The 15,215-nt window shown below is 44.5% G+C and overlaps 1 protein-coding gene across 1 annotated transcript; it reads right to left on the bottom strand.

Moving 5' to 3' along the window:
* Nucleotides 1–2,834: 2,834 nt before the first annotated feature.
* On the bottom strand, nt 2,835–12,135 carry LOC142660493 (borealin-2-like). The gene is made up of 10 exons (XM_075837109.1): nt 11,997–12,135; nt 9,280–9,408; nt 8,197–8,240; nt 8,052–8,112; nt 7,899–7,984; nt 7,352–7,419; nt 6,551–6,634; nt 6,329–6,446; nt 5,863–5,949; nt 2,835–2,999 (listed from the first exon to the last, which is right to left on the bottom strand). Exons 1-10 carry the CDS (start codon nt 12,133–12,135, stop codon nt 2,937–2,939), a joined length of 879 nt encoding a protein of 292 aa, XP_075693224.1. The 3' UTR covers nt 2,835–2,936.
* Between the last annotated feature and the right edge of the window lie 3,080 nt (nt 12,136–15,215).

Genomic DNA, 15,215 nt, shown 5'->3' with positions numbered 1-15,215 from the left:
ATATATTCTGATCTGGTGACTCCGGAAGGTAAACTCCCTTACATGACTCGATGGGAACACGATTTAGGTACGGGAGTGGAATTGGAGCAGTGGCGGGAGATGGCTTGCACGACCTCGAAACTATCTATCAATACATCCTTGGTGGAAGCGGGTTATAAGGTATTAATGAGATGGTATATGGTCCCTACTCGTATAGCTCGATTTAACCCATTGGTGGATAAGCACTGCTTTAGACAATGTGGCGCGGAGGGTACGCTAATGCATATTCTATGGGAGTGTCCAATGGTTGCCACCTTTTGGAACCAGGTATACCAGCTTATTAACACAGTGATCCAAGTCAAACCCCCCAGGGATGTGATTACGGCTCTGCTATGCGGTCCTATTCCGGAGGTTCGGGCCCCCGCACGTAAATTTCTCCGATATGTGTTTTTGGCAGCTAAAATAACTATTGCTAGGGCTTGGCGAACACCCACGTTGTCCATGGATATGTTGATAGCTAAGATTTCATGGATAATGGTTAACGACCGCCTAACACATCTGCTGGCGGGTACATTAGACAAATTTGATGCCATTTGGGACCCATGGAGGAATCACACATTTTCGTGAATACATAGAGTTGGTTGGGAAACCCTTCTACCCTACACTTTTCCTTCCCCCCCTTCTTATCCTTCTTTTGATTATTGTGTGTGTTTTGTTTTTTCTTTTGTCTTTCTTTTATCTTTCTTCCATAGAGGCCATGTTAAGGTACTCTATAAAGCAATGTGATGTCAAGAATAATTACCTAGGTTAGCAATGTAGACATTTATATACTATATATTTGGCAGGAGTGTGGACATCATGACTGGTATATAATGTGAGATTTATTGGAGACCATGTTGGTCTAAATACTTTGTTTAATTGTATTACTGAAATATAAAAGTTGAGACTCTGCGAGTCTGTGTTATTAATATATTATTATTTTACAAAACTGTTTAATAAAAAACTATTGAAAACAAACGAGATTATGCTTGTTGTGCTGTAGTGTCGGGATTCTGAATAAACATCCCGTCCTGGCTGGAGGTAATGTATATTCATTGTCAGGACACTGCAGTAATGTTATAGTGTGTGTATGTGGCCACACAGTGATATAGCTAGTGCAGTGTAAATGAATGGAGAGAAGAGTATGACGCTGATTGGTCAGCGTCATACACTTCTCTCCACAACGCCCACTTGGTCATAGTAAAACACGCCCAGTTGTCCATTGGAAAACTCATTAGCATAAATCAAATATGTCATAACTGTCACAAATGATCATTTTTCGAAATAAAAAACACTGCTGTAATCTACATTACAGAACCGATCACATCATGTACAATACAGGCCACTTATAATGGGGTGACAGACGCTTTAATGTAAATGTTTATTCTGCCTCTAATCAGTAATGTAGTCACGGTGTGATCTGCAGCAAGATGATGGGTGGTATGATTTTTTTTTTGTGAAACGGCAACACCCAGCATATCCTTACCATTGTCCGGTCCATGCTGGGCACTTTAGTTTTACGGCAGTGATCACACTAAATTGAGCGCGCTTGGTGCTGGTGCCGTATCCATGTGCCGCGCTTGGTGCTGGTGCTGTATCTATCCATCCATCTATATCAAAAAAATGAGAAACTCCAATAGTTTGTGAAAAAAAAGTGGGTACTTTATTGCCCGTGCAACATTTCATCTCCGTTCACTGGAGCCTCTCTCAACTTGTGAAAGGCTCCAGTGAACAGAGATGAAACGTTGCACGGGCAATAAAGTACCCACTTTTTTCACCTAAACTATTGGAGTTGCTGCTCATTTTTTTGATTGCTGTGTATCTGGGACTTGGTCTGTCCCTCAGAGCTTGCACCCACATACAGTCCCAGTATGGTTATATTTTAGCATTGTATACTGGTATAATTTGCAATCTTTATACATCAGTATTAGGCCATGATCACACAATCAGGATTTGATTAGGACTAAGTCCCTGATTCTACACCCAAATCCCTTTCAAATCCACTAACATTCTGCATCCAGTAATAGTGAATGGGCTATTTTATACCCCATTCACATGCAGCAGAAATAAGTCTACTTCAATTGTTTTCTGTTCCACGAAAAAAAATCCTCTAGAATAATGAGCATGTTTGATTCATTGGAGTTGGAGCTATCAGGAACTATTCCTCTTTCATTTACACCTGTTTTAATAAATCTCCCCGTGTCTTGTATAGCTGGAAGGAGGTCCCATGTACTCCAGCCCAACACTGGCGGCTGCATATGGCCTGCGGTGGGCCTGTCTGCTTAAAAATGCCAGGGATGATTTTAAGTCCCAGTCCGGTCCACCAGTGTCTCCCCTTACAAAAGGGTGAACTGCCGAGGAGATGCTCCTGTTGGTCACACGTCTGGGCGATGGCGAGCGCTTGTGTACACCACTATGGGCATACTATCTGGGGACTGCTGGACTCTACCAACTGGTCGTTACTTTTTTTTCAGGCTCTACAGACCCTTTTCAATGATCGGTGCCATTTCCAGCTGGACTGCAGCCGATGGCACCATCTCTAATTTTGTGTATAGGTGGTGCCATTTTTCTCAGTCTGCGGTGTTACTACTCTGCTTCAGCACACAATTGTCTCTCTCATCCTGGGGAATGAACCACCTGTGATTGACAGAGGTCATGTGCGCATACCTAGCAAAACCATACCACTGAACGGTGCAATTGGCTATCTTTCCCACTCTCCTGCGTTTCCACAGACACAGCTGGGGCCACAAGGCCCCCAGAGCTGCACTCCCTGTGTGTGTTTCTCCTATTAGCACCCTGGGATACTCCAGACATCATTGCATTTATATTTTTATTATAAAACTTTGACATAAATAAAACATGTATAAGACAATCTCTTGGGACGATCTCCTGCATCTCCCACATTACACTCGTGACATTTACTCGTGGCCGCCTGCAAGATGCTGCGTTGTTGCTTTGGCACAAAGATTGGTTAGTTGACCCTGAGAAGACAGAAAACAATGTATAAATATATAGAGGGAGGCAATGGATACCCCTTTAGGCACCAACTCTGGTATAATGCAGATTTCTATCAGACCTTTATGGCATAGTCCTTAAATACCCTACTATTGAGATGTGGCTCCCAGCTCTGGTACCCACATCTCAAGAACAGGGTCAGGAGACTCTTAGTGCAGGTCCCACACGTCGACCTCAGACATTTATGGCATATCCAGTGGGAAGACTTTAATGTAACAAAGCGTACAGCAGCTTTTATTTTAAAACTACATCCAGACACCTTGAGAATGCTGCGCCATAAAAATAAACAATGATCCCATTTTTTAAAAACCAACAGAGGCTGAAAACCTATACTTCACAGCTGAGGGTTTGCTACAGTTGTATCCAGTAGATATAAATTTGAGGTAAACACATCAGCAACACAAATCTGTCCTGATAGTTTGTTACATGCATTTTACCTGTAGCAGTCTGGGATTAGATATAATTGTTGCAAACCTCAGCTGTCCGATCTGTACAAGTTTGTGTTAAACGGAAGCTTTTACACCCAAAAACTAAAGCTCAGATCTTGGAAATGGCGAGGAACTGAAATGCTATGAAAGACTTTGCAGACTTTAAAAAAAAATAATAATAATTATAAAGTATTACTAGAAAGGTTCAAACTTTTGGCATGTCAGTGACATCAGAAATTTAAATTGGCAACGATCCAGCACTGAGACCCCCCCCCCCCCCACCGATTGCTAAACCAAAGCGGCAGAAGCACTCGGGTGAGCGCTGTGCCACCGTTTGATTGGCTTCTCAGGAGCAGATATAGCGTGTGTACAACCTCAACGGAAAGTTTATGGGCTGGTCTACCGGCTTTCCAAAAAAAACAAACAAAGCAGCTCACTCACCCGAGCACTTTTGCAGCTTCGCTTTAGCAATTGGCAGGGGTCTCAGAAATTTAAACTGGGGGGGTCCAAATACTCACAGGTCAGAAGTTTGTTGAACGTTTACACTCAAAACAGGTCAGTGTGATTGGTGTAAATTAACCCCTTAGTGACCAGCCCATTTTAGGCCCTAATGACCAAGCTATTTTATTCGTTTTTCTATAGTCGCATTCAAAGAGCTATAACGTTTTTATTTTTTCGTCTACATAGCTGTATGAGGACTTGTTTTTTGCGGGATTAGTTGTGCTTTTTAATGGCACCATTTTTGGGTACATATAATTTTTATATTAACTTTTATTAACCCTTTTGGGGGGGGGATTATAAAAAAAAACTGAAATTCCGCCATTGTTCTATGCGTTTTTAAATTGCCGCCGTTCACTATGCGACGTAAATAACATGTTACCTTTATTCTATGGGTCGGTACGATTACGGCGATACCACATATGTAGAGTTTTTTTTATGTTTTACGACTTTTGCACAATAAAAACACTTTTGAACTAAAATTATTTGTTTTTGCATCGTCTCTTTCCAAGAGCCGTAATTTTTTTATTTTTCCATCAATGTAGTGATTTTTTGGGCTTGTTTTCTGCGGGACAAGACGTAGTTTTGAATGGTACTGTTTTGGGGTGCATGGGACTTATTGATTCATTTTTATTATGACTTTTTTGGGGGCAATGGAAAAAAATTGCAATTTCGCCATGGTTTTTTGCGTTTTTTTTTTACGGTGCTCACTTTGCGGTTTAAATTACATATTAACTTTATTAATGGAGTCATTACGGTCGCAGCGATACCACATATGTGTACTTTTTTTTTTTTTTACACTTTTACTAAATAAAACCACTTTTTATGGAAAAAAATGGTTTTATTTATTTTTTTACTGTACTTTTTATTAATAATCTTTATTTCACTTTGATGACTGATTTTATTAGTCCCACTAGGGGACTTTACTGTGCGATGTTCCGATCGCTGCTATAATGCTTTGGTGTACTTCGTATACCAGAGCATTATTGCCTGTCAGTGTAAATCTGACAGGCAATCTGTTAGGACGTGCCTCCGGCGCGTCCTAACAGGAATATGTCCAGGGCAGACCTGGGGGCTTTTATCAAGCCCCCGGCTGCCATGACACCCCATCGGAGACCCGCGATTTCATTCGCGGGCCGCCGATGGGTGACAGAGGGAGCTCACTCCCTCTGTAAACAAAGTTAAATGCCGCGGCCGCTATTGACGGCGGCATTTAACGGGTTAAACGGCCGCGATCGAAGTAAACTTCGATGGCGGGCGTTGGAGCAGGAGCTCAGCTGTCATCAGACAGCAGAGCCCCGGCTCCTGCCTGCACGGGAGACCCGTGCAGGACTTTGACTAGGCTGACGTGAAAAGGCGTCAGCCTAGCCTAAAGCCCATTAGTGACCGACGTAAAAAGGCGTATTAGTGGTCACTAAGGGGTTAAGGATTAAAAATTCTTTACTTTGAGATACAGTTGCTTTGGATCTTGTATACAGAGCAGCTGTATTTTTCGCCAAGACCGGAATCAGTCAGTTAGACGGCCCTGACCGGTTCTGCGTCTGCGGGTCCTGCGTGTCTGACATGCAGGATCCTCCTGTAATCTCTTACATCTAAAGTTACGACCTTACATGTGATGGGTAACCGACACAGGACCCGCAGTCACTGAACTCAGTCTAGTGGACCTGACGGGAACAGGATTTAGCGCTAGATACAGCTGCTCTGTATACAGGAAGCAAAGCAGCTGTATCTCAAAGCGTAAAATTGATAAAATTACAATACGGAGTCACCCATTTAAACAAAAGAAAAAAAAAACAAAGGCGGTGTAAAGCTTTGCAGGGTTTTTAAGTGTAATCGACCTGAATGTGTAGCGATCCAGCAGTAATTTATATATAATCCACACACCACAATATAAAGACCTCACCACGAGAGTGTGTATGTGCTGCACCGTGTCTCGTCTCAGCAGCTCCACATCCAGAGACTCCAGGTCGTTGTACTCCGATGATAAAGTCTGCAGGGGACATATAAGAAACATTCAGCAGTCCCGTCCTATAAATATATGCAGGTGAAGGGCGTACAGATCAAGAGAAAACCACGCAAATTCTATAGGGCCCATGGAAACGGTCCCATTCCCTTGGTTACTGGGTGTCAACCTGCACAGGACTTGTTCCTGGGGGGAACTGCATTGTGAGCCAATATGGTGGGGGAACTGGCCTCGGGGGGTCATATAATGGCCATTGTGGGGGAAACAAACACCAAGCCCTTAAGTCCTGTGTGGGAAAAATGCAGCATCATAATGAAGGGGGCGATTTTGATTCCCCGTGTGTACCACTGGCCCAGGACATGATGTGGGAATAGGACATCAGCTGATGTGGGTACCACGCCATTACCTGCCCATCCACCAGTGGTATATGTACAAAAGGAAGGCCTTCATGTAATGGCAGGTGGTCACTAATTGATGAGAAGGCTCGGGTTCTTGAGGAACGTGTGGTAAGGGTGGTCATATTTCTGTAAGTAAAAAAAATAAAAAAATACATTTAGGCAAATTACACCATCCATTGTACAACCACCAGGGGGCACCCACACTGCTCAGGGCATGAAGTCAAAGGTACCTTGAGGTTATGGATACAGTTCTGCTGGATGAAGCAGGGACCATCTTCTTGGGAGCTTTATTTAGTGGAGTTACAGAAAAAGACCTAGACAGGGAAACAGTTCGAAAGATAGACTTCACTATTCATCCTCCCGCAACACCCAGGGGTCTTCACACCACCCTGATAAATCGTTACAGGACTTGTATGAGCAATTGCCAATTACACCACTATCCATAAAGACAAGCCCTTTGGCATTTACCCGGCTTCTCTAACCCCCGGGTGATCAGAGTTTACCCCTGCAGCGGCCAAGAATGGATTGTAATTATCTGAATATTAATGGTTTTGTATATTGTAGGCTAAATAAAAATAAGTGATAACATTATCTGCAGCCACCACTAGGGGGAGCTCACTGCACTCACCTCCCATTGTACTGAAATCTGTGTACAATAAGCTCCCCCTAGTGGTGAATGTTATAATTAATGGCTGTGTGAAGGGAAGTTGGGGACTTTGAACATATTCTGTGTGGCTTAATTTCACTTTCCACCTTACAGAACTCATAGTTGCAGATACTTTATACATTTCTGCAGTATATGTTGGCGCTATATGGATGGTGTCAATATTTAGAGTGCTCCACTTGTACTAGTCCCCATTGGGCTAAGTCTGACCACTCTAATATCACATGCTTACTAGAGGCCCCCCCCTCAGTAATTTTTGATCAGTCCTTGCTGGTTTCCTCCCAGATTCCATATGCACTTGTTGCCCTGGTCAGATTTGATTCCAGGACCCCAGAGTTTACAGTGCTGACCTGTGTACTGCAGTTACCTGGCTAAAGATGTGGTGTTCTTCCCAGCATCATTAATCAATGAGATGAGAGATTTACTTTTTGGAACCTATAAAAGAATAAAAAGGTGCATTAATAAAGTAGCAGTCACAATGGGGCCCCAATTAACATAACGGGGCCACTATATGCAGGCACAATGACTTCTAGTATAGGGGTAAATCACTGGGCAACTACAAAACTATCACATACACATTGTATGTGATCCTATCCAAAGTGATGTCATCATACATGGCAAAATGCAAGGTGATGGCACCAGGTAAAGTTCTTGCACGGAGGCACAGGAGGGCTATGGAGGGGCCGTCATCATTGTGGAGATAGTTAGTAGTGCAGCTTTTGGCTGCCCTCCCTCATGACATGACCCTTTAAAGTCGTCGATTAGAAAAACATGGCTGCTATTTTTCAAAAACCGTGCCAATGTGCCACAGCTGCCCGCCAGATGTAGCGCTGTTTTTGGACTAGTGTGTCCATGTTTTGTCTAATCCTGTACAACCCCATGAGGGGTCTCTGAGGTCCTACAGTCGTGCTCACCTTTTGGACGGTCCTGTTCTTCTGCATCGGGGACATCACTTTAGAGGCGACAGGTTCACGATGGTCGACAGATGTGGACACCTTAACTGAGAGAACAGTCCGCTGGTGAATCACCCGTTATACCCGAGTCCTCCCGCCCCGGCGCACACTTACCTTTCCTGCTGTCCTTCCTTACAAGTTTGGCCTCTCTCAGGTCTTCATCCACACCGCCGGCCTGCAACAAAGGAACCTGCGTAGTACAGAGCGCAACTTAAAGAAGCCAAGAATAAAGAGGACTAATCCTCCAGGGACTCCTCACCTTCACAACAGGAGCCGACTCTGCCTGGTTTACCTGCATCAACTCTGAAACACAGGAGAAAAAAAAGCAAATGTCAATCTCCGATACTCAGGATACAGAAAAATATAGAATTTACCTACATCCACATGGAGTCACTTTGTTTCAGGCACGGTACATTAATCTTGCGTCTAAAAAAAATGCAGTTTCCAAATCAAGCTCTGGTCAGACACTAAACCAGCAGGAAATGATGGGAAATTTGAGCTCTGAAGCCTGCAGAATAGTGAGTGCAGCTCTGGAGTATAATATAGGATGTAACTCAGGATCAGTACAGGATAAGTAATGTAATGTATGTACACAGTGACTCCACCAGCAGAACAGTGAGTGCAGCTCTGGAGTAGAATACAGGATATAACTCAGGATCAGTACAGGATAAGTAATGTAATGTATGTACACAGTGACTCCACCAGCAGAACAGTGAGTGCAGCTCTGGAGTAGAATACAGGATATAACTCAGGATCAGTACAGGATAAGGAACTGTCCAGTGACAAAAAAAAAAATTGTAGATACCAAGTTATATTATGACCGCCTTTAGTTAGAAGGGCAACCCCCGCCCCCCACACAGAAAAACCCAAACAAAAGAAATTAGTGGTTTGAGACCCCTCATTTGTCAAGTTAAAAACCAACCAAACCTAAACTGCTGACATGTCAAGTTAATTCCACCTATTATTGCAGCCAGACATCCTATGCGCTGCTCTGTATATTACCCATTCTTATTTTTTTCCTTTTGCCGGGATCAAATGTTTAGTTTTTTTACAAATTTCTTTTTATTTATGCACATAAAGTAGACAAACATGTAAACATTAGACACGTCAAACCAAGTAATCTCGGCATTCAATCTACTAAGACAAGTAATGCAAACAACATGCGGGCACGCAGGCCCCGCCAACAATCAAAACCATTCGAGGCAAGTCCCTCCAAGACACGATATTACATTCAACTATATACAAAAGTGAACTGGATCAAATGTTTTTTGTCCAAAAATAGTGTAAACATAAATGACAAATTTGATGCAAAGTCTCCACCTATATCTACGATTGCACTTACTGGAATACTCGGCGACCGTCATCTGTCTCATGTACATCGGCATCTTCAGCAGCTCCATCTCCAGGATCTGGTCCGGGAGAGCTCGGAGAACCTCCAGCTCCTTCTTGACCTCTTCCAAACGTTCCTTCTCTGGACGGATGAGGGACAGACGAGAACATTATTGGGTTATTTCCATCTCAGAAAGGGAAAGCGATTCACTAGGACAGGCCATCACTTTTTGATGGGGGGGGGGGAGGGGGGCCCGAGCCACTCTCAGAGCAGACGGATCTCCTCCACTAGATGTGGGCACTGGGCTAGGGGAGTATTTTTTCATTAGGCACTATTGGGGCATTATCCTGTGTGGGGGCAGTTATGAGGGCTAAGCTGGGTGTGTATGGGCAAGGATTGGGTGGGTTAGAGGTACCATTAGCTGTTGCGCGCTACAGGCTCCTTTGCAATACGTGAAAGCTGGGAGGTATAAATGAACATTTTTCATATAAGTTGAAGCCTATGGAATTTTTCTTTGCTTGATAGACATGAAGTGAACAGGATATATGTGCAGTATATAGTAGAATAGGCTTCTGTTTATATGGCAAATGTGATTAGAGTTTAAGTTGCTTCTTAGACTTGGAAGAGTTTTTTTTTTATAGTGGACTGAACACATTTGATAGAGAGATACTGTATTTCCTGGGCTTACTAAACAGGGAATGAAAAGAGTATATGTATATATATAATAATGAGGAGAGCATATAGTGGAATGGGAAGAGCGCATATAGTGGAATGGGAAGAGCGCATATAGTGGAATGGGAAGAGCGCATATAGTGGAGTGGACAGGTCACATAAGTGGATGCCTATAGAATTGAAATTTGTCGTCTTGGCATATCCAACAGGACGTTCTATATATGAGGATATAAGTGGAATGAACATAAAATATTTCTTACATAAACAGATGCACAGAGAACGTCACATGGAATACGCAGCCGGGGGAATTCAATATTCATTCCACTATAGACTACACATATATAGTGTTCACCCCATGTCCAGCAATCAGGAGCTTCCATAGACCTCTACTTATGTGGACAGTGTTCACGCCACTATAGACGGCACATATCAAGCTCGCAGGGGTTGTCCGGGCACAGGACGGTTTTTCATACTGATGACTTATCCACAGGATAGATCAGTGGAGGTCCGACGCCTGGACCCCGCACCAATCAGCTGCTCCGGTGCCCGGAGGTTCTGCAGCGTTCAGTGTCTCGTCACAGCATAGCGGCCGTGCTGCATCTCTGCTGCTATACTGTGACTGGAGACATCCGCCAGCAGCTGATCAGTGCGGGGTCCGGGCGTCAGACCACCACAATCATATACTGATGACGTATACTGCGGATAGGTCAGCATGAAAAACCGCCCCGTGCCCGACCACCACCTCTACCATAGGAATCTCATTCCACCCTTTATAGCTTCACCAATTAGTAGGAATGTCCATTCTTTAGTACGTCCGCAGTGGGGTCCCAGCAGTCAATCGATCAGAAGGCCATGGCATATCCTAGCAAAATGACCTCATTTTCTGTGATGGGAATAACGCAGATCTTGCGCACACACAGACACGAGTGAACAGACGGATACATTTTTACCGGCACTGATACATTGTAGCAAACCATCAGAACAGGAGACAGATTTGCACTGCGGTTGGGTTTAGATCAGAGCATTGAAGAGAAATGTGCCTAGGCACAAAGTCCCAATTTCCCAGCCACCAGTCAATTAGTCGAAATGTCAGTAAAGGCAGTTAAAACATAACTTTTATTAATGTATCAAACAGACAAACGACACTGAAGGGTTAAAATTGTATCAGAAGACGGCCAGTGTGTAGCAAAGGGTCAATGTGCATGCATCCAGTACAACACTGGACGCAGTGAGAGAAACTGATTCGGCAGCTGCAGACTGCCGTGCATAGAAACAGTTCCCCCGGGTAAAGGCAATAACTGGACCGTCAGTGATATATTAAAATGGCGATAGCCCCCCCGACATGTTTCGCTGCAGAAGCAGCGTCCTCAGGGGATAACACGGGGCTAATGAGCGCGCGTTTTGAAAAATGCTCCCTATATAGACTCGTATGCCTACGTCTGCATGACGTGTGACGGCAACGATTCTCCTCAAAGCCAATCAGGTGGCCACAAAAGACAAGCCCCCACGCCAAAAAGAATGGCATGACAACAAGCCAATAGAACACCGGAATCAGGCATCCAGTCACCACGGAGGCTGAGCGCAAGCGCACATCAGTCACAGTGGGTGATAGTCATTCAGAGAATTCTGTATGCGGGGAGATTGACAGCATGGGCAGCCAATAAGGAGTGCAAAACGGCACCCAATTGGGATAACAAAATCCAAACAAGTGGATACCGTAAAAAGCCTCAATACAGGATGACAGCAAATGCATACAGCACAATATACGTGTCATGCTAGCCGCAGGGAGAACAAATTGCAGTCACACAGCACAACACGCAGAGTCGGCATACGCGAGTGCATAACAATATATTGATTTAACACAATACATCCATTCTAGTCAAATCAGATCAGAGCATTGACTCCTCAGCTGTGAGTAGTATTAGGTTTACACATATAAACAAGAAAATTCCTAGTCACTGACAGTAAGCAGAGATCTTAAAACCCACAGGCTGCAGATCACGGCTCTTCAGGCTACAACACTCAGTATACTGCAGATTTTTTTGGGTGACACTCACTTTGCTGTGCAAAGTCCTGCATGAAAAGTCGGATTTTTTCATTCTTTGGCTCCTGCAGAGAATCCACCATTCCCAGCCCAGAATCCTTGCTCACCCGGGACTGGGCTCCGAACCGCTTTCTGGTTCTTCTTGGGGGCATTATTCCACTATCCAAAGTCTCACTCAGCCCGGCCTGACCCCCAATAACTACACAAACCTCCTACCAGCACCACTGCTTCTCTATATATAACGAGGAGGTGAGGTTACAATGTAACACCTGTGCTTAATGCAGGGGCGGAGTCAGACAATCAATCAATCAAGCAGGTGTGGGTGGAGTCAGACAATCAAGCAGGTGAGGGCGGAGTCACACAATCAAGCAGGTGAGGGCGGAGTCAGACAATCAATCAATCAAGCAGGTGAGGGCGGAGTCAGACAATCAAGCAGATGAGGGCGGAGTCTCCACCACAAAAAAATCACGCCGCGATCTCCTGCGGCACTGTTGCGTTTTTTACAATCACAGATGCATGACATGCAATCCCATAGGCTATGTTCACACAGGGTGGATATGCTGCATAGACGCAGAGAATTCTGGGTAAAAAAATCTATATATTTTTGCGTCAGAAACGCAGGTTCTCCGACGCAAATATCGCAACCTCTGCTATTTGTTGTGGGATTTACCTTCCACTGAATTCAATGGGGAAAACCCACAACCGAGAACCATCGATTCCGCTACATAAATTGACATGCGCAGCTACTGTATTACGCTGCGGATTTTCATACTGGATTTTCTGTGCGGAAATGTCGCAGTGTTTTTCGCAAGAGAAATCGACGCTGCAGGTTGAGAATCTGCACCGCAAGTCGATTTCCGCACTTTTTTTTCTGCATATTTTTTATGCGGCCTGGATGAGATTTCTTTACAGCTCATCCACTTTGCAGAACATCCGCAGGGCGTTACAGCTGCAGCAATGAAATCCGTTGCGAAAAATCCACAGCTAATCCTCCCCACATACCATTACGTTGCAAGAAACCGTTTGCTGTGTGAGCAGGACTAGGTGAGAATATTTCCATCTTTGGATGTAAACAAGAATGTTGCTGTTCACTGACAGCAAGCGGAGACCTTGAAACTGATGAGGATTTACCCACTAAAGTTGCTGCATCTGTTGGTGCGGCAGCTCGTAGTATCGGGCGTAAATGATAGTGATTTTGTTGTATAGCGAGTGACCCCCCCCCCCCCGTTTCTGGTGCTTGGTAATTTCTGCAGCAAATCTGCCGCGTGTGAATATACCCATAAAGGTGGCAGCTGTAGCAGAAGATACCTGGGATTAAGCGTACAGTAACGGTGCAGGATTCACGTATCCTCTATACTGGGATCTTCCATATAATATTCTGTATACAAAGCAAATCCTCTATATGGACAGCCCTGCCGACAAGAGCCGCAGTCATCGTACGGTGTACACAGCGCCGCCGCATTCCTCCATAGACTTTGTTGGGATCTTAAGGGTATGTTCACACGCACTAATTACGGACGTAATTCGGGCGTTTTTGCCCCGAATTACGTCCAAAAATAGCGCCTCAATAGCGTTGACAGCAATGGGCAGACGTTTGTCTGTTCACACAAGCCGTATATTTACGCGCCGCTGTCAAATGACGGCGCGTAAATAGACGCCCGCGTAGAAGAAGTGACCTGTCACTTCTTTGGCCGTAATTGGAGCCGTTACTCATTGACTCCAATGAATAGCAGCGCCAATTACGTCCGTAATGGACGCGGCGTTCAAGCGCCTGCACATGCCGTTACGGCTGAAATTACGGGGATGTTTTCAGGCGGAAACATCCCCGTAATTTCAGCCGTTACGGACCCCCGCCGTGTGAACATACCCTAATCTGTTTTTGGAGCTGACATTTGCAGTCAGCGGCCGTATATAAATCTCCTAACACTCAATTTTGTGGATGATAGATCTGAAACTCCAGCCCGTTACATCCCAGACTGCGGAGAATTGCCGGATTGTCAGGATTCAGGGGACAATAACCGCCCGGGATGCCGGATTATTGCAGATTTATGTGCCGCTATAATATCATAATACTGGGAGTAATACAACATAGCACAGGCAGGTGGCAGCAGCGAGCTGCAGGGACAGAAATAGAAGTTTTCCCACATTTTTTGTGTTTTTCACATTTTTTTTCTAAGAACAAATCCAGACTGGACTTCACAGAACGCAGGTTTATAAACTGGTATTATATTCTTCCCTTCCGGCGGCCGTACAATCCACAGTTTAGTACCTGCATCTGGTCCCTGTCGTTTTGGACCCCGGCAGACAGTTCTATTACTTGATAATAGAAAGTATTAAAGGGGGGTGTACATTCGGGACCCCCTCTGTATTTGGCAGAGCAGTTCTCGCTCAGGTGTCACGTGTTCGTCTACGGATGTAAGCGTGCGCTGTGTAATATTATATTTCTCCTGGGGATCGGCTCTCCGTCAGGAGTATCCTATTTACCGAACACGTCGCCACATCAGATATTGCAAATTCAATGCGTCAGATTTACTAATATGGCGTAAAATTCAGACCAGGCAGAAAATGCACAAAACTTATCACAGTGGCGCAGCTTGTCTCTTCCTTGGCTGGCTGACGTTTTGTTTGGCGCATTTTAAGCCACGCCCATTTCACCGCTAAGCTCCACTCTTTTCTAGACACTTTTGGCTAGGGAGGCGCAAACATCCAAAATGCGGTTCAGCACATTCTCGACAGCAGCCTGAGGGGATGTTCACACAGCTTAATTTCAGCCGCTTTTCGGGCCGTAATCGCCCCGAAAAACGGCTGAAAATATGGGGACTGAACGCCTCCAAACATCTGCCCGTTGATTTCAATGGGAAAAACTGTGTTTCGTTCCCACCGTAAAAAGAATTGCATGTCACTTCTTGAGCCTTTTTTGGAGCGGTTTTTCATTGCCTCAAAAGAAAAAAACGCATCAAAAAACGGCCGTAAAAAATGAATAAAAAAACGTGTGATGCAGAAGAAACAGATGGAAATCAGAGGCTGTTTTCGCTTAAAAACAGCTCCATATTTTACATCCGTTTTTGGTTTGCCGTGTGAACATCGCCGGAGGCCTCACGCACACGACCGTAGTGTTTTTTCTGGTCGGCAAATTCCCGGACTGTGGTCCGTATTTTGCGGATGAAATGTCATCCGCAAAATGCGGATCATAGAAAAAAAAGTGCAAGGAAAACAATGATGCAACTTCCTG

Source organism: Rhinoderma darwinii, chromosome 9 (assembly GCF_050947455.1).
Source record: "Rhinoderma darwinii isolate aRhiDar2 chromosome 9, aRhiDar2.hap1, whole genome shotgun sequence".
Lineage (NCBI taxonomy): Eukaryota > Metazoa > Chordata > Amphibia > Anura > Rhinodermatidae > Rhinoderma > Rhinoderma darwinii.
This window is presented reverse-complemented; position numbering and strand designations above follow the sequence as displayed.

Excerpts from the sequence above, each read along its gene's own strand:
- LOC142660493 (XM_075837109.1), bottom strand. The coding sequence starts at position 12,135 with ATGCCCCCAAGAAGAACCAGAAAGCGGTTCGGAGCCCAGTCCCGGGTG. Across the intron at positions 8,241-9,279 it reads GACGGTCGCCGAGTATTCCA|AGTTGATGCAGGTAAACCAG; the intron begins GTAAGTGCAATC and ends CCTGTGTTTCAG. Across the intron at positions 6,635-7,351 it reads AACACCACATCTTTAGCCAG|GTCTTTTTCTGTAACTCCAC; the intron begins GTAACTGCAGTA and ends TTCCCTGTCTAG.